Genomic DNA, 24478 nt, shown 5'->3' on the forward strand with positions numbered 1-24478 from the left:
CCGGGCCTTTGGTGGTGGTGGGTGCCTGTAATCCCAGCTACTTGGGAGGCTGAGGTGGAGAACTGCTTGAACCCAGGAGGCAGAGGATGCAGTGAGCCAAGATCACACCACTGCACTCCAGCCTGGGTAACAGAGGAAGAATCCATCTCAAAAAAAAAAAAAAAAAAAAAAATATGTATATATATATATATATATATATATATATATATATATATATATATGATAGGGTGCAGGAGGGAGAGAGTAACCCCCAGGCCAGGAGCCCAGTTGGAGCCCAGGTGCCTATCCTCAGACACAGGGATATGACCCCGCTCCAGGTGGTTCCTGTTGTGGGCTTCAGGTACAGCTGGGTCTGGCAAGCTCAGCGCTCTTTTGGAGAAGGAATCCCAGATGGGCTGGTTTCTAATGGGAGTTGGAGGGGAGCCCAGGTCTGAGTGGAACTGAGCATTTGTTGATACCACATATCAGAGGCATGGCCCTGCAGCAGGACCAGAGCAGCCCCGCACATTCTAGACAGGAAGCTGAAGCTCAGAGTGGCTGATTGGCTTGCTTAAGGTCACACAGCCATTATAGGAGTTATCAGGATTCAAACCAGGGTCCATGTGACTCCAGAGTCCTTGTGCTTCACTTCTTCCTTTTTTTTTTTTTTTTTTGAGATGGAGTATAGCTCTGTCGCCCAGGCTGGAGTGCAGTGGCATGATCTTAGTTCAATACAACCTCCACCTCTTGGGTTCAAGCGATTCTCCTGCCTCAGCCTCCAGATAGCTGGGATGTACCACCATGCCTGGATAATTTTTGTATTTTTAGTAGAGATGGTTTTTTCCACGTTGGCCAGGATGGTCTTGATCATTGTTTGATCGCTTTCTCTCCTTCCCTCCTTACCCCCGTCCCTCTCATGATATGTGTATATGTATATCCTGACCTCAAGTGATCCGCCCACCTCAGCCTCCCAAAGTGCTGGGATTCAGGCGTGAGCCACCACGCCTGGTCCACATGCTTCATTCCTAAGCAGCCACTGTGCCTGACATGGAGGCCTAGCAGGTGTCTGTCGTGCAGCCTCTGCCCTCATCATCTATCATGTGTGTGGCTCCCTGATGGTCCCCCCATCAGATGACAGGGAGGGGACAGTAGGGTTCAGCCTAGGCTGCCTTCTGCTGGCCAGATCATTCATTAAGCTGTTCTGCTTTGAATCAATTTCCAAGGCCCCTGAGAGTCCTTCTTACCGCTAGAACATGTGTTGGGACCAGGATGGCTTGAGATATGATGACCACTAACATATACTGACACTCATGGGACTGAGCTGAGACTGTGGGAATGACTGAATACATGGGAGAGTTTTTGGTTTGTTTTGTTTGTTTGAGACAGAGTCTTGCACGGTTGCCCAGGCCAATCTCAGCTCACCGCAACCTCTGCCTCCTGAGCTCAAGCAATTCTCCTGCCTCAGCCTCCCAAGTAGCTGGGATTACAGGCACTCACCAACACACCCAGCTAATTTTTGTATTTTTAGTAGAGACAGAGTTTCACCATGTTGGCTAGGCTGGTCTTAAACTCCTACCTCAAGTGATCCACCCACATCGGCCTCCCAAAGTGCTAAGATTACAGGTACGAGCCACCAAGTCTGCCTGGGAGAGGTTTTTAGCAGGGCAATGGGGTGTTTGCAAACACGAGCCCTTGGGAGTGGCGTGGTCAGGGAGATGGACAGGAACCCAACCCAGGAGTAGGGACTGGATTTGGTGAGTCTCTCAGTTTCCAGGGGCAGGGTTTGCATTGCAACTGCCCCAAGGCCCCGAATGCCCATCCCAGGATGGGCAGAGGAAAGAGCCACTGTCTCCTCTGACACAGGCCCTGGGACTAGGGGTCTAAGGAGGGTCCTGGAAGCCAGGCCCCTTAGCACTTGGCTGGGCACGTACCTGTGTGCCATATTCCCTCCACTTAGCCACAAGGCCCAACCCACAGATCCTGAGCTCTGCAGAGTCAGGATAAGGCACAGATCTGGAAGGGCTTTGGAAGCAAAAAGAAAAGCCTGGGCTGGACACAGTGGCTCACGCCTGTAATCCCAGCACTTTGGAGGCCGAGGCAGGCAGATCACCTGAGGTCAGGAGTTCAAGACCAGCCTGGCCAACATGGTAAAACCCCATCTCTACTAAAAATACAAAAAAATTAGCCTGTCAGAGTGGCAGGCACCTGTAATTCCAGCTATCCTGGAGGCTGAGGCAGGAGAATTGCATGAATCCAGGAGGCAGAGGTTGCAGTGAGGCAAGGTCACTCCGTTGTACTCCAGCCTGGGCAGCAAGAGAAAACTCCGTCAAAAAAAAAAAAAAAAAAGAAGAAAAGCCTGGTTCACCTCCTGGCACTGCCCGCTTCTTGCATTATTGCGTAAGCAAATCACTTCATCAATTTCGTCAGCTTTGGTTTCCTCATCCATAAAATACCCACCAGTGTTGGTGTCAGAACTGGAGGCGGTGAGACAAGCCCAGGACTGTGCCTGGCCTCGAGAAAACTGTTGGTTAAACAGAGGTGCAGCCCTTAGTTCTGGCAACTTTAGTTTTCTCCTCCCTTCCCTGTGGGCCTGGCTTCCTGATCACCCACCCACCGAGAGGCGTCCTCCCCAGCAAGGCCGCTTCAAGGGGATCAGAAATATATCTGATCTTTACCATGGGGAAAGATTTGGTCAGGACCTCAGCTTGGAAAAACAAAAAATGAAACAAACGATGATAAAATAGGTATTTTATCTGCTTTTTTATATGTATGTCTATTTTTTATTTTTATTTATTTATTTTTGAGACAAAGGCACGCTCTTGTGGCTCAGGCTGGAGTGCAGGCACGATCTCAGCTCACTGCAGCCTCTGCCACCAGGGTTCAAGTGATTCTCCTGACTCAGGCTCCTGAGAACCTGGGATTACAGGTGTGCACCACCACACAGGGCTAATTTATTGTTGTTGTATTTTCAGTAGAGACAGGGTTTTGCCATATTGACCGGGCTGGTCTTGAACTCCTGGCCTCAAGTCATCCACCTGCCTCAACCTCCCAAAGTGATGGGATTACAGGGGTGAGCCACTGCACCTGGCCTTTAATTTGTTGTTGTTGTTGTTGTTGTTTAGATACAGGGGCTTGCTCTGACACCCAGGCTGAAGCACAGTGGCACAATCACAGTTTACTGCAGCCTCACACTCCTGGACTCAAGCGATCCTCCCGCCCAGTCTGGGACTACAGGTTCAAGCAACCACACCTGGCTAATGTTTAAATTTTTTTTGTCTAGATCGGTCTCACTGTGTGGCCCAGACTGGTCTTGAACTCCTGGCCCCAAGCAATCCTCCCACCTCGGCCTCCCAAAGCACTGGGATTAGAGGTGTGGTATTTTATACCGTATTCAGTAACTGCAACTGAATAAGCAGAAGGGGTGAGGGTTGGTGATGCACAGAACAGAACTAGTTTAGAGCAGCAATGGTTTTCTTTTCTTTTTCTTTCTTTCTTTTTTTTTTGAGATGGAGCCTTTCACTGTCACTCAGGCTGGAGTTCAGTGGAGCAATCTCGACTCACTGCAGCCTCTGCCTCCCAGATTCAAGCAATTCTTCTGCCTCAGTCTCCTGAGTAGCTGGGATTACCGGCATGTGCCACCATTCCCTGCTAATTTTTATATTTTCTATAGAGACTGGGTTTCACCATATTGCCCAGGCTGGTCTCAAACTCCTGATCTCAAGTGATCCACTTGCCTCTGTCTCCGCCTCCCAAAGTGCTGGGATTACAGGCCTGAGCCACTATGCCTGGCTATCCAGTGATTTTTGGAAAGTCTCTGTCAGTGTTTTGATGGCCAGCTTATTCTCTCGACAAGCATCTGTTCCCTTATGATTTTCTCTTATCTCTAAGGGAACTGCCTCTCACATAGCCACTTCTGCATATGTGGGACAGCTCTCCCTGCCACTTGTGGCCTTCATGACAAGTTACATCCTTTTCAAGACTTGCAGCTTCACTTTGCACCTTCATATCTGCATTTTAGGGAAACATCTGTTCTCAAGGCAAAGGCTTTTTCAGGCTACATGTTGGCAGCAATGCTAGGGTGAGCAGTGAGGATGTGTTCATAGTGAATATTTGCTTTCCGGTGCAACCTCCTAACCAGGGAAGGGTCTCCGTGAATAACAGAGGACACTCTGTACCTAAGCTACACTTTTTTTTTTTTTTTTTTTTGAGACGGAGTTTCACTGTGGTTACCCAGACTGGAGCGCAATGGCACGATCTCGTCTCACCGCAACCTCCGCCTTCTGGGTTCAAGCAATTCTCCTGCCTCAGCCTCCCAAGTAGCTGGGACTACAGGCATGTACCACCATGCCCAGCTAATTTTTGTATTTTTAGTAGAGACGGGGTTTCACCTCGTTGACCAGTGTGGTCTCGATCTCTTGACCTCGTGATCCACCCGCCTCGGCCTCCCAAAGTGCTGGGATTATAGGCGTGAGCCACCTTGCCCGGCCTTCTTTTTTTTTTTTTGAGACAGAGTCTTGCTCTGTAGTCCAGGCTGGAGTGCAGTGGCGCCATCTCGGCTCACTGCAACCTCTGCCTCCTGGGTTCAAGCAATTCTCATGCCTCAGCCTCCCGAGTAGCTGGGATTATGGGCACCCGCCACCACGCCCAGCTAATTTTTGTATTTTTGGTAGAGGCAGCGTTTCACCATGTTGGCCAGGCTGGTCTCTAACACCTAGGCTCAAGTGATCCACACGCCTCTGCCTCCCAAAGTAGTGGGATTACAGGCATGAGTCACTGCGCCCAGCCCTAAGTTATATTTTTTTGGTCCCAGCTATAAGGTCACCCTTGCACCCTGGACCGCACCCTGTCTCCTGTCATGAGACAGGGCTGTCCCGCCGCACTGTGTCCACCCATCTTGAGGACTCTTCCGCCAGAGTCCGACCAGGTGGTTTCTGACCAAACAGTCAGCAGGAAACCGAGAGTTCCTCTTGCACTTGGCCTTTTGCAAACCTGTTCTTGGCCAAGGCCAGGGCAATATGCAACCAGACATCAGCTCCTGCAACTTCCCCCCAGCAGAACCCACATCCTCCGGTCCTCAATCTAGAAATACCCCCGGGGCGGAGCCCGGCCCACCCAGCATCCCTGCAGAGCCTCGGTCCACTCCAAGCAACATTTATTGAGGGTGGCGGGAGCGGCGCTGGGCAGGGGCCCAGACACCAGGTTCTATAGAACACGTATATACAGGGACCGGACGGGAGCCGGCGGAGGGGCCCAGACGCTAGCTGGGACTGCGGTCCAGATTCAGACGGCAGACGCCAGTTTCCGCTTGGTGCTCTCGCTGCAGCGGTTCAAGATGAGGTCGGCGCTGGGCCGCGGGGGCACCGCCGGCTGCGGCTTAGCGCGCTGGGTCTGCGGCTCCTCCTCTGCGGGAGGAGAGCCGGGGCCGGGTCAGAGGCCCCGCCCTGCACACTGGCCCCACCCACCGCCCTCTGGTCCCGCCCACCGCACTCTCTGGCCCCGCCCACCGAGCGCTCTCCCGCTCCGCGCTCTGGCTTCGCCTCCTGGTCGTGCCTCTCCCTCTGACTCCGCCTCTTAGGGATCTCCCCGCCCCCTAGCGCTGGCCCCTCCTCTGATCCCGCCTCTCTCGCTAACTCCGCCCCTACGGGGGTCGCCCGCCCCGCCCCTCCGTCCCCCAACCCGCTGCATTCACCGAGCGGGCTCCGGGGGCTCTGCGGTCCCGGCCGCGCCTGGCGGCGTCGCTGCTGCAGAAAACGGACGCTGTTGCGGCGATAGGCGTCCTGGGTGAGGCGCTTCCGCGACCGCTGGTGGATGCTCTGCACGTTGCGGATGGACGACCTGCCCCGGCGGGAAAGGGCGTCGTCAGAGCCCGAGCATGCCCATCCCAGGGTTTCGGATGGGCACCCCTGGACCGAGGAAGTGGGGGGCGGGCGGGGCAAGAGGCGGCTGCCACCTTCACGACACGGACCCTTGCCCTGCCGCAGAGCCCGGGCGGTTCCCAGGACTGCCCATCCGCAAGGCTCCCGGGCATCGCCGCTTTCCTTCCGCCCCCGTGCCAGCCACACACCGCGGCCAGGTGTGTCCAGCCCCTTTCCCGGTGAGGGTCCTGCCTCTTCTGCCAGGCTGAGAGACCCCCTTCCCCTGGCACTGCCAAGCTACGGCCTAGACAGAGCGAACCCGTGGTGCGCTCCCCTCGACCCTGCCCAGCCCCGGGGACCCCCGTTCACCTGCGGGGCGGCGCCCCCCGCTTGATCTGGCGTTGGGCCTGGGACAGGTCTTGCCCCGACTTTTGCAGGTACATGGACGGGAAGTAGCCTGTGACGTCGTCTTTCCTGCAACAGAGGCAGCCCTTGAGGCTGGGTCAGTCACCTGGGGGGCGCTCAGAGGCGGGGGTTTCAGGGCTCTCTCTGAACAGCTGGGGTTAAGACAGGCTGAGACGTTGCAAACAACCAGACCCCTGCCTCTGTGGGCCTCAGTTTCCTGGTCTGTGCAACTGAGACCCTTCCAGCTCTCCTTCCACAGTCTAGGCAGGGGTGGAGGTTAGCAGGTCCAGGTCACCGCAGGGAACAGGTATTTGCTATAAGATATTGGCAAGAATGGGCAGGGCACAGTCGCTCACGCCTGTAATCCCAGTACTTTGAGAGGTCTAGGTGAGAGGATCGCTTGAGGCCGGGAGTTAAAGACCAGCCTGGGCAACATAGCAAGACCCCTATCTCTGCACCTCCCAAAAAAAATTAAAGAAAAAAGAAGACATTGGCAGATTCTATTTGTCAATTTGTCTTGTATGTTAACTGCCTTCTGTCTCCTACGAACCTTGGCCTGCCTCCAAGTCACCAAATTCTATGCTTTCTTCTAAATGGTTTTTTTTCAAAGGCAGAATTTTTCTCTTGTTGCCAAGCCTGGAGTGCGATGGCTAATCTCAGCTCATTGCAACCTCTGCCTCCTGAATTCAAGTAATTCTTCCGCCTCAGCCTCCCACTTAGCTGAGATTACAGGCATGCACCACCACGCCTGTTTTTTTTTGTTTTGTTTTTTGGTTTTCGTTTTTAGGTAGAGATGGGATTTCACCACGTTGGTCATGGCTGGTCTCTAACTCCTGACTTCAAGTGATCCACCCACCTCGACCTCCCAAAGTACTGAGATTACAGGCGTGAGCTTTGAGTCTGGCCCCAAATGCTTTTTAGTTTCAGGTTTTACACTTGGAAAAACCTGTGATCCATCTGAAGTAAACGTCTGTGTACAGTGTGAGGTAGGGGTCCAGGTTTGTTTTTTGTTTTTTTTCAGTATGGATATCCACCTGTTTCAGCACCATTTGTTGAAAAGAGTTTCTTTCCATTCTCAATATTATATTTGGGAGTAAAAAAAAAAAAAACAAGGCCGGGCGCGGTGGCTCAAGCCTGTAATCCCAGCACTTTGGGAGGCCGAGGCGGGTGGATCAAGAGGTCAAGTGATCGAGACCATCCTGGTCAACATGGTGAAACCCCGTCTCTACTAAAAATACAAAAATTAGCTGGGCATGGTGGTGCACACCTGTAATCCCAGCTACTCGGGAGGCTGAGGCAGGAGAATTGCCTGAACCCAGGAGGTGGAGGTTGCGGTGAGCCGAGATTGCACCATTGCACTCCAGCCTGGGTAACAAGAGCGAAACTGTCTCAAAAAAAAAAAAAAGTTACAAAATTAAAAAAAAAAAAAAAAAAACTTTGCATAATACAAAGTTTACATAAAACCCTAATTCCTAACGCTGGGTAAGGTGGCTCACGCCTGTAATCCCAGCACTTTGGGAGGCCGAGGCAGGTGGATCACGAGATCGAGACCATCCTGGTCAACATGGTGAAACCCCGTCTCTACTAAAAATACAAAAAATCAGCTGGGCATGGTGGCGCGTGCCTGTAATCCCAGCTACTCAGGAGGCTGAGGCAGGAGAATTGCCTGAACCCAGGAGGCGGAGGTTGCGGTGAGCCGAGATCGCGCCATTGCACTCCAGCCTGGGTAACAAGAGCGAAACTCCGTCTCAAAAAACAAACAAACAAAGCCTAATTCCTGGCTGGTGGGAGGATCACAGGAAGATTGTCAGAGACACAGGATGGGGGTTAACGGAGTGTGTGTCTAAAAGGCTGAGAAATGCTGCCTCAAAGCCCCCCCCCCCCCACCCAGGACCACGCTGTGGGTATGCATGTTGTGGTCCTGGCTTTAAGATATGCTTGCTGTGGGGCGCCGGGCTGGCCCTGTGACCTAGAGCTCTGCAGATGACAGCAAAGGCCCAGCATGGAGGCTCATGCCTGTAATCCCAGTGCTTTGGGAGGCCAAAGCAGGAGGATTTCTTGAGGCCAGGAGTTTAAGACCAGTCTTGGCAGCATAGTGAGACCCTATCCCTACAAAAAAATTAAAAAACATTAGCTGGACGTGGTGGTACTCACCTGTAGTCCCAGCGACTTGGGAGGCTGAGGTGGGAGGATCACTTGAGCTATAGTGAGCCATGATTGTGCTCCAGCCTGGGAGTCAGAGCAAGACCCTGTCTCAAAAAATAAATAAACTGGTAAAAAATGAAGACATGGGAAAGGACCTGGGAGGCCCTGTGGCTCCAGGGGATGGCTCCACAAGCCGCTAGAATTCTGTGTTCCCCAGAACCAGAAGAAAAAAAATTAGTATTTGTGCATTCGTTTGGAGGACAAACAGATGGGAACTGCAATGGAAGCTTTTTTTTTAAGAGACACGATCTTGCTTCATCAACAGGCTGGAGTGCAGTGGTGCAGTCATAGCTCACTGCAGCCTCCAACTTTTGGGGTCAAGCAGTCCTCCCACCTCAGCCTCCCAAGTAGCTGGGGCTACAGGTGTGTGCAACCATGTCCAGCTAATTTTTAATTTTTTTTTTTTTGTAGAGACAGGGGTCTCCTATGTTACCCAGGTTGGTCTTGAACTTGTAGCCTTGAGTAATCTTCCCACTTTGGCTTCCCAAAGTGTTGGGATTATAGGCATGAGACCCCGCACCTGACTATAAGAAACCTTTAAAAGGAAACAGGATTATAAAAAGAATGTAATTTTTTTTCTTTGAGACAGAGTCTCGCTCTGTCGCCCAGGCTGGAGTGCAATGGCGAGATCTCGGCTCACTGTAACCTCCACCTCCAGGGTTCAAGCAATTCTCTTGCCTCAGCCTCCCAAATTGCTAGGATTACAGGCGTGTGCCACCACACCTGGCTAATTTTTGTATTTTTGGTAGAGACAGGGTTTTGTCATGTTGTCCAGGGTGGTCTCAGACTTCTGACCTCACGTGATCATCCCACCTCAGCCTCCCAAAGTGCTGGGATTACAGGCCTGAGCCAGCTCACCCAGCAAGGAATGTAATCATTTATCCAACAGTTCACACCATGTTGCCGGAGACGGAATAATAACATATGGTTAGGAAGAGACCCTAAATCACAAAGGGAAAATGCACTCTCGGACGAGGACATTGGACCACACGGCAGGCAAGGGTGGGCTTATCCCTCCCTGCTATTGAAATGGAAACTGAGCCCAGAGAGATGCAGTGGCTTACCCAGAGTCCCAGAGACAAGTCACCCCAGACCCCCAGACACTCCCGCCCTGGCTGAGGCTGACTCTCAGGTGGGTGCCCTAGATGGAGAGGGCCCTCCTACCTGATGACCCACCAGCCGTCCAGGAGCTTGTGAATGACCTCAATGGCCTCGCCCTCGAGCAGAGACACCTCGTCCCCCTCCACAGCAGTATAGGACTTGATGGCAACGTACGGCTCGCCTGGTCCACAGCGGGGGCACAGGGCACAGTGTGAGGTCTACCCAGCCCAGGGCTCACCACCCCTCCCTTCTTCTCATCACTGCACCTGGGCTTCCTCCAGCCACTCCAGACCCACCCAGGGCTCACAATTCCCTTTCTTCTGGGTCTCTTCCCTCCACCCACCCTGCTCTATCCCAGGCTCCCTCTGCAAGCTCCTGCTGGCACCCACTCTGGGGGCACACTCTGGACTTCTACCCTCTGCCCCCTACACCCAGGTGAGCTCGTCTACTCCCATCCATTGCCACCCACTCTGGGGACCAGAGATTCCATAATGACGGAGGTCTGGCCAGGCACCTAAATATGACAGGAGACCAGCCATGAGCAGGTGGGTGGAGCACCTGTCTGCGAGGCGCTGGGAACTGCTCAGCTGCAGCTAATTGTCAGCCTGTGAGGCCGCAGGCCTTCCCAGTGTTTAAACAATAGCCACAGGCCAGGGAGGTGGTTCCTGCCTGTAATTCCAGCACTTTGGGAGGCCGAGGTGGGTAGATCACCTGAGGTCAGGAGTTCAAGACCAGCCTGGCCACATGGCAAAACTCCATCTCTACTAAAAATACAGAAATTAGCTGGGTGTAGTGGCACACACCTGTAATCCCAGCTACTCGAGAGGCTGATGCAGGAGAATCGCTTGAACCCAGGAGGCAAAGGTTGCAGTGAGCAGAGATTGCGTCATTGCGCTCCAACCTGGGTGATAGAGCGAGATTTTGTCTCAAAAAAAAAAAGAAAAAGATAAAGAGCTGTAAATCCACATAAAAGGATGAAATCACTCCATTTTAAAGTGTGGGTATCCAGGCCAGGCGTGATGACTCATGCCTGTAATCCCAGCACTTTGGGAGGCCAAGGCCGGCGGATCATCTGCGGTCAGGAGTTCAAGACCAGCCTGGCCAACGTGATAAAACCCCGTCTCTACTAAAAATACAAAAATTAGCTGGGCATGGTGGCGCATGCCTGTAATCCCAGCTACGCGGGAGGCTGAGGCAGGAGAATCACTTGAACCTGGGAGGCAGAGGTTGCAGTGAGGCGAGATTGCACCACTGCACTCCAGCCTGAGCGAGAGAGTGAGATGCTGTCTCAAAAAATAATAATAATAGTAAATAAATAATAAGGTAAAATAAAATGGTAACCAGTTATATTATAGTTTCTTTCAAGCTCAATGCAGGCCCCATCCAGCCCTGGCACTGCCAGCTTTCCCTTTCTGGTCAGTGGTGATGCCTCTACCTCCAGGCAGCCTTCCCTCCTGAGCCTCAGGTCTGCTCATCCTTCAGCTTCCCACTGGATCTGGCCCCATGCCCACAGACACCACTGACCTCCCACCCTCCCCCAGCATCTGCTCCTCTTCCTGGTTCCCTGCCTGGACCAAGGGCACCGCAACCTGCCAGGACCCCCAAGCCAGAGTCAATGAGGTATCAGCCCTGACCTTTCTGCCCAGCCAACAACCAGGCCAGACTCCAAAGCAGTCACTCAATATCCCTGGGCCTGCCTGCCCCTTCCTCCCACACCCCTATGGCCTCAGAGGGCGGGGCACCTGCATAGTTGGGCTCAGGGTCCTCCGTCTCGTCGGGACTGTCCAGGGGCTCCAGGAAGGACGCTGGGATCCAGCCTCGCTTTGCTTTCATCTGGCAAAACCACCAACCTGCACCAGGGTGTGGGAATGGGACTGAGGGGCGGGCCGGGCAGCTCTCTGCAGCCATCAGGGATGGTGAGGACACAGGGACACAGACAGAGACGTCCAACGCTCAGATTCAGAAATGTCACCTTCACCACACTGGACCACGAAGTCACATGAATGCATGCACACATGCTCACAAAATCACAACCTTGAGCTCACTCCATAATGAGCAGACGGTCCCATGCCCACCCAGACATGCACACCCTGGCCCGCCATGCACAGATGCCCACAGCCACCACAGGGTGCACACTCAGAGAGAGGGCGACCCACAGTGTGGGGAGGACATTCAGGGACCCCGAAAGAGCCAGAGTCCTCCCAGGGCCAGGCTGCCTGAGCCTTGGCAGGAGGCTTGTGGCTGTGGATCCCAAGCACCAGGGGAAGGATCCTGGTGGGGCGGGAAGTCTGACCGCTTTCATTCTTCTCCACGACCTCCACCACGTCCCCCACGGCCAACGCCATCTCGGAGCCTGAGGTCTTCTCGTAGTCAGCGATGGCGCGGTACGTCTGCAGGATGATGGGGCCGGTGATGTCTGGGGCGGAGGGAGGGCCGGGTGAGTGGGCACCGCAGGGTCCATCTGGGCCAACAGAATGGGCACTGGTGTCCTGAGTCTCTGTCCCCTGTATTTCCTGAGTGCCTAGCGTGCTCCAGGCTTTGGCCTCACGCTTCAAATGTGTCCTTGTTCTCATCTGATGAAGTTAGCAAGCCTCTCCCAACTTTCTTTCTTTTTTGGAGACAGAGCCTTGCTCTGTTGCCCAGGCTGGAGTACAGTGGCATGATCACAGCTCACGACAGTCCTGGACTCCTGGGCTCAAGCAATCTCCCTGCCTCAGCCTCCTGAGTAGCTGGGACTACAGGTGTATGTCACCATGCCTGCCTAAATTTTTTTTTTTTTTGATCTGGAGTTTCACTCTTATTGTCCTAAAGTGAGTGCAATGGCGTGATCTCAGCTCACTGCAACCTCCGCCTCCTGGGTTCAAGTAATTCTCCTGCCTCAGCCTCCCAAGTAGCTGGGATTACAGGCGCCCACCACCACACCCAGCTAATTTTTGTATTATTAGTAGAGACGGGGTTTCACCATGTTGCCCAGGCTAGCCTCGAACTCCTGACCTCAGGTGATCCACCTGCCTCAGCCTCCCAAAGTGCTAGGATTACAGGTGGGAGCCACCTTGCCCAGCCCCCAGCTAATTTTTGTAGAGATGGGGTCTTGTGATGTTGCCCTGGCTGCTCTTGAATTCCCGGGCTCAAAGGGATTCTCCCACCTCGGCTTTTTAAAGTGTTGGGATTACAGGCGTGGAGCCACCGCACCTGGCCTTTTTGTAACTTTTTTTTTGTTGTTCGTGATGGAGTCTCGCTCTGTCGCCCAGGCTGGAGTACAGTGGTGCAATCTTGGCTCACTGTGACCTCTACCTCCCAGGTTCAAGCAATTTCCCTGCCTCAGCCTCCTGAGTAGCTGGGACTACAGGCACCTGCCACCGCACCTGGCAATTTTTGTATTTTCAGTAGAGATGGAGTTTCGCCATATTGGTCAGGCTGGTCTCGAACTCCAGACCTCATGTGATCCTCCCGCTTGGCCTCCCAAGTGCTGGGATTACAGGCATGAACCATGGCACCTGGTCTTTTCCTAACTTTAAGGTGCACCCGAAGGCCCTGGGGCGTTGCTAAAATGCCTGTCCTGTTCAGTAGGTCCACGGGGACCCGGAGTCTGCGTCTCTCGCCAGCCCTTCATCCAACCCTGGAGGCACTGATGCTGTTTCTTATTGGCTGAGTTCACTCTTCTCAACATTCCTGTGTTGAAGTCCTAACCCCCCAGTACCTTATTTGGAGACAGAATCTTGCAAGAGGTAATTAAGTTAAAATGAGATCATTAGAGTGGGCCCTAATCCCACAGGCCTGGTGTCCTCATAAGAAGAAAAGCCGGGCACAGCGGCTCCTGTCTGTAATCCCAGCACTCTGGGAGGCGGACGCAGGAGGATTGCTTGAGGGCAAGCCTTTAAGACCAGCCTCGGCAATGTAGTGAGAACCCAGCTCTACAAAAAAATCAGAAATTAGCTGGGCATGGGGGCACACACCTGTAATCCCGGCTACTTGGGGGGCTGAGCGGGGAGGATCCCTTCAGCCCGGGAGGTCGAGGCTGCAGTGAGCTATGATCACAGCACTTCACTCCAGCCTGGGCAATAGCCCAAAACCTGTCCATGAAAACAGCAAAAGCGAGACAGTGGCTGGCACAGAGTAAGTGCTCTTACTGTTATCAGCAGTGACGTGGCTGCGCACGAAGTGTTAAAGCTGTCACGCCCTGCGTCACCTCTAACAGCCACTTTGGCCTCCAAAACCTGTGCATTCGTTCAGCCACAAACATCCCCCCAGCTGCCGGAAGCCAGGGTCTGCGCTGGTCTCGGCACTGACACCTGCAGGAGGCTCCTTTCATTCCCCAGTGACCTTCCAAACACCCAATTCTTTTTTTTTTTTTTTGGATGGAGTCTCACACTGTTGCCCAGGCTGGAGTGCAGTGGCACGATCTCAGCTCACTGTAACCTCCACCTCCCAGGTTCAAGAGATTCTCCTGCCTCAGCCTCCTGAGTAGCTGGGATAACAGGTGCGCGCCACCACGCCTGGTTAATTTTTGTATTTTTAGTAGAGATGGGGTTTCACCATGTTGGCCAGGCTGGTCTTGAACTCCTGAGGTCAGCCAGGAGTTCAGGAGTTCATCCGCGCGGGCCTCCCAAAGGACTGGGATGACAGGCATGGGCCACTGTGCCCGGCCCAAAGACCCAATTCTTCAGTGGGGTAGCTGTGAGCCCCCCGCCGCCCGGTCCCAGCCCCTGCTCTCTTCCCTGAACACCCCCAACTCTGGTCTCCCTGGCTACCCCCCTGTCCCCTCACCCGCTGCGGTGCTCTTGCCATCTTTGGGCATCAAGTATGTCTCTGGCTTTTTTGTCCTGAGGAGAGAACAGTCTGGGTGAGACCCTCGGCTTCCCACGGAAGAAGGCGATGCATGGGTAGACCTGCAGAAGAACTTCCCAAGAGGGACCCGGGGAAGGAAGGGGCACTGCAGAGAGAAGAGAGCAGCTGGACTGGCTGAGGAAGGATTTCGGGACGTGAGGGGATGGGGCAGTGGATCTCCAAGGGAAGGACATGAGGAGGACATTCCACAGCCTCCAGCAGATCCTAAGGCTGCCCTAAATCTGGGAAATGCTCTTATGGGCCATCTTCTTGCTTCTTTTTTTTTTTTTTTTTTGAGACAGGGTCTCGCTCTGTCACCCAAGCTGGAGTGCGATGGTCCGATCTCAGCTCACTGCAACCTCTGGCTCCTGGGTTCAGTCAATTCTCTCCTGCCTCAGTCTCCCGAGTAGCTGGGATTACAGGCACGCGCCACCATGCCCAGCTAATTTTTTGTATTTTTTAGTAGAGATGGGGTTTCACCATGTTGACCAGGATGGTCTCGATCTCTTGACCTCGTGATCCACCCGCCTCGGCCTCCCAAAGTGCTGGGATTACAGGCTTGAGCCACTGCGCCCGGCCACCTAACCGATTTTTTAATATTTTTGGTAGAGACGGGGTTTCGCCACGTTGGCCATGAAACCCCGTCTCTACTAAAAATCAAAAAAATTAACCAGGCGTGGTGGCGCGCGCCTTTTTTCCCAGCTGCTAGGCTCAGGATGACGACCCGGGACCTCAGCGCCCCAGCCCCGAGTGCTTCCCCCAGCACCCTCAGGTGTGAAGGGTTAAGGTGGAGGAGGCTTGGCAGGGTCACAGAGGTTGGAGGTGGAGTCTGCCTCCTTCTCTTTCTGGCTGTGTGGCTCTAGGAAGGTGGCTTTCCCTCTCTGAGCATTGGTTTCCTCATCTGCAAAACAGGGCAAGTCCCAGCCCCCTTCCCGCTCCCGCCTGGCAGGGTGAAAAGGCCACTCACTGGCTGTCCGTGGGGAGCTTGAGGTCGTCGGGGCGCACCTTGAAGAAGTCGAGGAGGTGGGGGCAGCGGGAGATCTTGGCGGGCAGGCCCATGAGCGTGCTGCAGTATTCGGTCAGCGTGCCCTGGCGGTTCTCGGCGGCCCGTTGCCCGTCGAACCACCTGGGAGCTGGCACCACAGAAGATGAGGTCAAGCCCGAGAGGGGTCGGAGAGGCAGGTGAGCCCCCGCCCACCAACCCCCTGACAGCCAGGTGAGCCCCCGCCCACCAACCCCCTGACAGCCAGGTGAGCCCCCGCCCACCAACCCCCTGACAGCTAGGTGAGCCCCCGTCCACCAACCCCCTGACAGCCAGGTGAGCCCCCGCCCACCAACCCCCTGACAGCCAGGTGAGCCCCCGCCCACCAACCCCCTGACAGCCAGGTGAGCCCCCGCCCACCAAACCCCTGACAGCCAGGTGAGCCCCCGCCCACCAACCCCCTGACAGACTGCCCCACGCTCACCTGGGAGGTGGGGGATGATCCTGTTCTCTGGGTTGATCTCCCCTGCCTCGATAGGAAACATTTCTTTTAAGGTTTTCTAAACATTGGAAAGAAAAGAAGGTGTGAGGGAATATTTGCGGTTTACAACACTTGGAAAAGCACGACCTTGGAAGTGACTTAAATACCTCTCAAAACTACCTAAAAGGTTGGGTGCCATAGCTCACGCCTGTCATCGCAGCGTTTTGGGAGTCTGAGGCAGGTGGATCACTTGAGGTCAGGAGTTCAAGACCAGCCTGGCCAACACGGTGAAACCCCATCTTTACTAAAACTACAAAAATTGGGCTGGGCACAGTGGCTCACGCCTGTAATCCCAGCACTTTGGGAGGCTGATATGGGCAGATCACCTGAGGTCAGAAGTTTGGGACGAGCCCAGCCAACCTGGTGAAACCCCGTCTCTACTAAAAATACAAAAAATTAGCTGTGCATGGTGGTGGGCGCCTGTAATCCCAGCTACTCAGGAAGCTGAGCCAGGAGGCAGAGGTTGCGGTGAGCCGAGATCACGCCATTGCACTCCAGCCTAGGCAACAAGAGCAAAACTCTGTCTAAAAAAAAAAAATTAGCCAGGCGTGGTGGCACATGCCTGAAGTCCCAGCTACTCCAGAGGCTGAGGTGGAAGAATGGCTTGAACCTGGGAGGCGGAGGTTACAGTGAGCTGAGATGGCACCACTGCACTCCAGCCTGGGTGAAGAGTGAGACACTACCTAAATATCTCGGGCCTAGAAATGTCTGTGGCAATCTGGACTCCGTGATTAGCAGAGGTGTTAACCTCTCTTCCGCCACGTGCAAGTCACCAGCTAATCCTTTTGCTTCAAGATCTGACACCTTCCTGCCAACCCCACGCTCCTGGCCCTAGCCACTGTCAGGCCTGGATAGACAATGGCCTCCTTACCTCCCCCGTCCACCCTTGCCTGTCCTCAATCCAGTTGCTAGAGGGTTACACTTAAAAGCCAGGTTGACCAGGTGCAGGGGCTCACACCTGTAACCCCAGCAATTTGGGAGGCTGAGGTGGGAGGATCATTTGAGTTCAGGAGTTTGAGAGCAGCCTGGGCAATATAGTGAGACCCCGTTTCTAAAAAAAAAAAAAAAGTGTGTGTGTGTATGTGTGTATGTGTGTGTGTGTATGTGTGTGTGTGTGTATGTGTGTGTGTGTGTGTGTGTGTGTAAATCCCCTTTAACTGTGGACTGGGAGGGGATTCTGGGTTCCGCAGTTTCCCCCACCACCTGGGCTGGGGTCCTCCCCAAAGGGTGGAGCTGGACAATGCGTCCCCTCTCCCTCCTCCATCCCAATACTCACATGGAACTCGTAGATTTCCGCAAAGCGCCGGTAGACCACTTTTTCCGACAGGTCCTGCCATTTCACCAGGAACATGTACACCTGGAGGAAGGCCAGGGTTGGGGGGACTCCGTTCAGCTCCCAGGAGGCTTTGCTGTGTGCACCTAGGCTCCCACTACCCCCTGAAGAAAACCCAGAGGTTTGGGGTGAGGGACATCTTTGGGGTTGTCCTGGATGGGACACAAACATGGACCCAAGGGCACAAACATGGACCCAAGTGCTGCCATGCCGCAGCCTGGGGACCGAGGGCAAGCAGGTCAATGTCTCTCAAATGGCCTCATCTGCAAATTGCAGATAAAAGCAGGACCTAGGCTGGGCACGGTGTCTCACACCTGTAATCCCGGCACTTTGGGGGACCAAGGTGGGAAGATCGCTCGAGCCCGGGAGTTTGAGACCAGCCTGGGCAACATATCAAGGCCCCATATCTACTAAAAATACAAAAATTGGCCAGATGTGGTCAGGCATGACTGTGCTCCCAGCTACTCAGGAGGCTGAGGCAGGAGAATCGCTTGAGCCTTGGAGGTCACGGCTTTAGTAAGCTATGATGGTGCAACTACACTCCAGCCTTGAAGAAAGAGAAGAGAAGAGAATAGGGGAGGGAGAGGAGGGGCAGGCCGGCCAGCGCGGTGGCTCACGCCTGTAATCCCCGCACTTTGGGAGGCCGAAGAGAGCAGATCACCTGAGGTCAGGAGTTCAAGACCAGTCTGACCAACATGGTGAAACCCCATCTCTACTAAAAATACAAAAATTAGCCAAGTGTGGTGGTGCACCCCCATAATTCCAGCTACTCAGGAGCCTGAGGCAGGAGAACGAATTGCTTGAACCCAGGAGGCAGAGGTTGCAGAGAGCTGAGATTGAGCCACTGCACTCCAGCCTGGGCAACACAGAGAGAATCTGTCTTAAAAAAAAAAACAAAATTGTGGACCAGGCGCAATGGCTCATGCCTGTAATCCTAACACTTTGGGAGGCCAAGGCAGGATGATTACCTGAGGTTGGGAGTTCGAGACCAGCCTGACCAACATGGAGAAACCCTGTCTCTACTAAAAATACAAAATTAGCCAGGTGTGGTGGCAGGTGCCTGTAATCCCAGCTACTCAGGAGGCCGAGGCAGGCAAATTGCTTGAACCCGGGAGGCAGGGGTTGCGGTGAGCCGAGATTGTGCCACTGCACTCCAGGCTGGGCAACAAGAGCGAAACTCCGTCTCAAAAATAAAAAATGTGAATTTTGCTGGAGGTAAATTTTGCATCGAAAAGAGAAAAACTGAGGAAATGCTGACGTCTGGTTAATGATAGGCACGCTGCAGTAACCACAGCAAAACGGACCGATTCTGCAATTTATTCTGGGCTGTGTGGACAGATACACAACAAGGCAAGTAACGAACATGTTCGTGCTGAAATTTAAGTCGTGGCTCTATGTCTGCTTTTTGTCTTTTTTAATAAAATTCTTTCAACTGCTCTATATTTGAAACTTTTCAGAATAAAACACTGGAGGTAAAAAGAATAGATCCAGGCATGGTGGTGTGTGCCCGTGGCTCCAGCTACTTGGGAGGCTGAGGCAGGAGAATCACCTGAACCCAGGAGGCAGAGGTTGCAGTGAGCCGAGATCGTGCCACTGAACTCCAGCCTGGGTGACAGAACGAGACTCTGTCTCAAAAATCAACAAAACAAACAAACAAACAAATAAATAAAAAACCCAGCTACTCGGGAGGCTGAGGCAGGAGAATCGCTTGAACCTGGGAGGTAGAGGTTGCAGTAGCCGAGATCGAGCCGCTACAGTCCAGCCTGGGTGACAAGAGGGAAACTGTCTCATAAAATAATATAAATAAATACATAAGTGAAGGAAAGAAGGAAGGAAATTCTGACACATGCTGCAAGAAGGAAGGTATCCTTGAGGCTGTCATGCTGGCTGAAGGAAGCCAGTCACAAATGGACAGCACTACTTTCTGTCCCTATAAATCTGACTATTTTAGGTAACCAAATTCCAAGGATTTTTGTTACCTAAAATAGTCAGATTTATAGGGACAGAAAGTAGAGCCAGGCATGGTGACTCACGCCTTTGATCCCAGCACTTTGGGAGGCCAAGGTGGGCGGATCACGAGGTCAGGAGTTCCAGACCAGCCTGACCAACATGGAGAAACCCCGTCTCTACTAAAAATACAAAATTAGCTGGGTGCGGTGGCTCATGCCTGTAATCCCAGCTACTCGGGAGGCTGAGGCAGGAGAATTGCTTGAAACTGGGAGGCGGCGGAGGTTGCAGTGAGCTGAGATTGCGCCACTGCACTGCAGCCTGAGCAACAAGAGCGAAACTCTGTCTAAAGAAAGAAAGAGAAAGAAAGAAGAGGGAAGGAAGGAAGGAAGGAAGGAAGGAAAAGGAAGGAAGGAAGGGAGGAAGAAAGTAAGGAGGGAGGGAGGTAAGGTGGAAGGAAGGAGGGAAAGAAGGAAGGAAGGAGGGAGGGAGGGGGGAAGAAGGGAGGGAGGAAGGTAAGGAGGAAGGAAGGAGGGAAGGAAGGAAGGAAGGAAGGAAGGAAGGAGGGAAGGAGGGAAGGAAGGAAGGAGGGAAGGAGGGAAGGAAGGAAGGAGGGAAGGAGGGAAGGAAGGAAGGAGGGAAGGAAGGAAGGAAGGAAGGAGGGAAGGAGGGAAGGAAGGAAGGAAGGAAGGAGGGAAGGAGGGAAGGAAGGAAGGAAAGAGGGAAGGAAGGAAGGAGGGAAGGAAGGAAGGAGGGAAGGAAGGAAGGAAGGAAAGAGGGAAGGAGGGAAGGAAGGAAGGAGGGAAGGAGGGAAGGAGGGAAGGAAGGAAGGAAGGAAGGAAAGAGGGAAGGAAGGAGGGAAGGAAGGAAGGAAGGAGGGAAGGAAGGAAGGAGGGAAGGAAGGAAGGAAAGAGGGAAGGAGGGAAGGAAGGAAGGAGGGAAGGAAGGAGGGAAGGAGGGAAGGAGGGAAGGAGGGAAGGAAGGAAGGAGGGAAGGAGGGAAGGAAGGAAGGAAGGAAGGAAGGAGGAAGGAAGGAAGGAAGGAAGGAAGGAAGGAAGGAAGGAGAATGGTGGTTACCAGGGACTGGGAGGGACATGAGGAGTTACTGTGTAACGGGCACAGAGGTTCAGCTGTGATGAGTGAATAGTGCTGGAGACAGACGGTGGTGATGGTTGCCATAGAAACAGAGTGGAGGTCGGGGAACGTTCCTAAAGCCAATCTATATAAAACCAGTGGGTACCCTGCTCAGTATTCGGGTGACGGGATCCGTACCCCAAACCTCAGCATTATGCGATATACCTATGTAACAAACCTGCACGTGTACCCCTGAACCTAAACGTTAAAACTGACCGGGTGCGGTGGCTCCCACCTGTGATCCCAGCACCTTGGGAGGCTGAGGCAGGCGGATCACGAGGTCAGGCGTTCCAGACCAGCCTGGCCAACATGGTAAAACCCCGTCTCCACTGAAAATACAAAAAATGAGCTGGGTGTGGAGTCAGACACCTGTAATCCCAGCTACTTGGGAGCCTGAGGCAGGAGACTCGCTTGAACCTGGGAGGCAGAGATTGCAGTGAGCCGAGATCGTGCCACTGCACTACACCCTGGGTGACAGAGTGAGACTCTGACTCAATCAACCAATCAATCTATCAATAAAAGTTGAAATTATTTTTAAAAAAACAAAAACAGGCTGGGTGAGATGGCTCACACCTGTAATCCCAGAACTCGGGAGGCCTGGGGGCGGCGAATCACTTGAGGCCAGAAGTTTGCGACCAGCCTGGGCCACGTAGTGAAACTCAATGTCCACAGAAAATTGAAAAAAATTAACTAGGTGTGGTGGGACATGTCTAGGTGTGGTAGTTCCAGCTGCTTTGGAGGCTGGGGCAAGAGGACTGCTTGAGCACAGGAGTTCAAGACCTGCCTGGGTGATATAGTGAGACCCTGTTCTTAAATTTTTTTTAAATTAATTAGTTAATTAAACAATTGACAAAAATAAAAAATGAATTAAATCAACAGACTTTTAAAATCTCAAAATTAGAAACAAACAAAAAAACAATGAACTCGACTACATTTCAAATCAATAACACCACCATATTAAAGGGGCCAGGCGCTGTGGCTCATGCCTCTAACCCCAGCACTTTGAGAGGCCCCAGCACTTGAGGTCAGGAGTTCAAGACCAGCCTGGCCACCAGGGTGAGACCTCATCTCTACTAAAAATACAAAAATTAGCCAGGCGTGGTAACACGCCTATAATCCCAGCTTCTTGGGAGGCTGAGGCAGGAGAGTCACTTGAATCCAGGAGGTGGAGGTTGCAGTGAGCTGAGATCGTGCCACTGCACTCCAGCCTGGTGACAGGGTGAGAATCCATGTCAGAAAAAGAAAAAAAGATTGATCCAGATTAAGGAAGGTTAAAGACCCTGACATTGATCCCTGACTGGATCGGACACCTGAAAAAAGTCTTTACCACAGAGGACAAGTAGGCGAATCGGGGAAACCTTGGTAAAGTCATGGGTAGATAATGGTGTTTTGTCCATGTTCATTTCCTGATTTTGACACGTGCGTTATGCTTACATAAAAGAATGCCCTTAGGATTTTTTCTTTTTCTGAGACGGAGTTTTGCTCTTGTTGCCCAGTGCAATGGCACAATCTCAGCTCACTGAAACCTCTGCCTCCCTGGTTCAAGTGATTCTCCTGCCTCAGCCTCCGGAGTAGCTGGGATTACCGGCACCTGCTACCACACCTGGCTAATTTTGTATCTTTTGTAGAGATGGGGTTTCTCCATGTTGGTCAGGCTGGCCTCAAACTCCTGACCTCAGGTGATTCGCCCGCCTCAGCCTCCCAAAGTGCTGGGATGACAGGTATAAGCCCCTCGCCCGGCCGAGAATGCCCTTGATTTTAAGACATGCACACCCCCTAGTATTTAGAGGGAAAGAAACATGACTTCAACTCACTCTCAAATAACCCAGAAAATACACCCAGAAAGAGAGGTGTGGATGAAGGCAGGTGAAAGACTGTTGGAGTTATTGGTATTGTTTCAACGCCCCGTAGCCTTTCTATGAATTTGAACTTTCAAAACTGAAAGTTACAAAGAAAAGGAGAAAGGTGACTGGGCGCAGTAGCTCACGCTGTAATCCTAGTGCTGTGGGAGGCTGAGACCAGAGGACTGCTTGAGCCGAGAAGTTCAAGATTAGCCTGGACAACATGGGGAAACCCCATCTCTACAAAAATTTTAAAAATTAGCCAGGCATGGTGGTGTGGGCCTAGAGCCTCAGCTTCTCAAGCGGCTGAGGCAGGAGGATCACCTGGGCCTGGGTGGTCGAGGCTGCAGTGAGCTATGATCACACCACTGCACTCTAGACCTCATTTCATAAAAAGAGGCCAGGTGCGGTGGCTCACACCTGTAAACCCAGCGCTTTGGGAGGCCGAGGCGAGTGGATCACTTAAGGTCAAGAGTTTGAGACCAGCCTGGCCAACATGGTGAAACGCCGTCTCTACTAAAAATACGAAATTAGCCGGGCATGGTGGCACATGCCTGTAATCCTAGCTACTAGGGAGGCTGAGGCAGAAGAATTGCTTGAACCCAAAAGGCGGAGGTTGCAGTGAGCCGAGATTGCGCCATTGCACTCTGGCATGAGCAACAGAGCAAAACTCTATCTCAAAAAAAAAAAAAAAAAAAGAGAGAGAGAGAGAGAGAGAGAGAGAGAGAAAGGCCTTGGCACACAGCAGTAAATGTTCCATACAAACTTCATTCAGTTTCCTAAATGCAGCTCCTCCCTGGCCTTCTGTGGGCTTAGAGGACCCAGTGGACTTATCAGTCTGAGCAGGCATTTGTCCAGGCCCCCCCGGGGACGGACGGGAGGACTCTTTTGGCCCCTGTGGTGGGTGGTGTCACCCTACTGGAGAAGATAAGACTCTAAGTGACACTGCAGGCAGCTGGGGAGAGAGAAGCCTTCAGTTTCCGGACCTCTCTCCTGGGGGGGCAGTTCTCTGATAGCTGCGGTGGTCGGGGGGGCTTCCTGGGGGAGTGGGCTTTGGACCTGAGAGAGCACTGGGCTGCCCAGCCATGGCAGGGGAGCAGAGAAAGGACTCCTGGCTAAGGCCGAGGGCCTGGGTGGGGACACAGGTGGGGATAGTAAAGGGCTGCCCAGGGTGGGTCCAAGGGGGCTGTCTTCCCAGGGTGGGGTCCTGGAGCAGAGGGATAGATTCAGACTCCAAGACTAGGGACCGGGTGCCTAAGACCCTGCCCCCTTAGTTCTCACTGGGGCTGGTCAGCCCTAGGGCTGTAGGTGTGGCCATGCTGCCCCCCCATGTGCCCTCCACGGGGTCCCCCCCACCAGCTACTCACATAGTGCTGGCTGGGGACAAAGCGCTTCTCAAAGCCCAGCAGGGCGATGTGGCGGATGAAAGTGTCCCCCATGACTGGGCGGCCTCCACTGCTCCCCAGCACTCCCGGGCTGTGCCTTAAATCCTCTGGAAAGAGGAAGTCACTTTTGTCGCGGTCAGGACAGGGGCAGGGAGGGCGCAGAAAGGGCTTTGCTTCTTCTTTCGGTTTCTGGGGACTCTTCAGGCTTGCAGGGTGTAAACATGGGCAGCTTCACGCTTGCATGCACCTGTGGGGACAAAGACAGGGCCTTACTAGTCCTTCCCATGACTTGCACGGGCCCCACGGGTTTTGGGGGTGAACCAAGCTGTTCCTGCCTCAGGGCCTTTGCATTCACTGCGTCCGCTTGACCATCTTTCCGCCCTTGAACCATCTTCCCTGCCTTGACCATGTTCGCCCCATTGACCGTCTTCTGTCCGCAACTCTCTCCTCTATTTCTCTGCTCAAATGTCACCTCCTCTGAGAAGCCTTCCTTGATAACTTCACATTGCATAGCAAACTTCATACCTTCCTCAACCTCTTCCTGTTTTATTTTTCTACAGAGCACTTATTGTCACTGATGCATCACCAATTGCATTTTATTTTTCTTTATTTTTATTGCTATTGCTATTATTTGAGACAGGGTCTCACTCTGCTGCCCAGGCTCAAGTGCAATGGTGGGATTACAGTTCACTGCAGCCTCCAACTTTTCGGTTCCAGTGATCCTCCTGCCTCAGCCTCTGGAGTAGCTGGGACTACAGGTGGGCACCACCAAGCCCAGCTAATTTTTTAAAAAATTGTTTTGTACAGACAGAGTTTTGCTACATTGCCCAGGATGGTCTCGAACTCCCGGCCTCAAGTGATCCTCCTGCCTCTGCCTCCCAAAGAGCTGAATTACAGGCATGAGCCACTGTGCCTGGCCTGACTTAAGTTTTTTAGTCTGTCC

The 24478-nt window shown here is 53.1% G+C and overlaps 1 protein-coding gene across 3 annotated transcripts; it reads right to left on the minus strand.

The window, feature by feature from the left end:
• Positions 1–5114: 5114 nt before the first annotated feature.
• Positions 5115–23611, minus strand: NCF1 (neutrophil cytosolic factor 1). 3 transcript variants are annotated; one of them, XM_002750647.5, is made up of 11 exons: positions 23518–23611; positions 17172–17252; positions 15839–15914; positions 15340–15505; positions 14313–14368; positions 11839–11961; positions 11288–11395; positions 9609–9726; positions 6204–6308; positions 5669–5814; positions 5115–5381 (listed from the first exon to the last, which is right to left on the minus strand). In XM_002750647.5, exons 1-11 carry the CDS (start codon positions 23587–23589, stop codon positions 5260–5262), a joined length of 1173 nt encoding a protein of 390 aa, XP_002750693.3. In that variant the 5' UTR covers positions 23590–23611; the 3' UTR covers positions 5115–5259. The 3 variants fall into 3 exon arrangements, with proteins under 3 accessions (XP_002750693.3, XP_008999206.4, XP_078210631.1); XM_009000958.4 differs by lacking the exon at positions 23518–23611 and having other exon boundaries at positions 9621–9726; positions 17172–17442; XM_078354505.1 differs by lacking the exon at positions 23518–23611 and having other exon boundaries at positions 17172–17435.
• Positions 23612–24478: the final 867 nt, after the last annotated feature.

This window comes from Callithrix jacchus, chromosome 2 (assembly GCF_049354715.1).
Source record: "Callithrix jacchus isolate 240 chromosome 2, calJac240_pri, whole genome shotgun sequence".
Lineage (NCBI taxonomy): Eukaryota > Metazoa > Chordata > Mammalia > Primates > Cebidae > Callithrix > Callithrix jacchus.

Coding starts and splice junctions, on each gene's coding strand:
- NCF1 (XM_078354505.1), bottom strand. CDS start 17,399: ATGTTTGTGTCCCATCCAGGACAACCCCAAAGATGTCCCTCACCCCAA. Junction 15,915..17,171: donor CGGAAATCTACGAGTTCCAT/GTGAGTATTGGG, acceptor TCCAATGTTTAG/AAAACCTTAAAAGAAATGTT. Junction 5,382..5,668: donor GAGCCCCCGGAGCCCGCTCG/GTGAATGCAGCG, acceptor CTCCTCCCGCAG/AGGAGGAGCCGCAGACCCAG.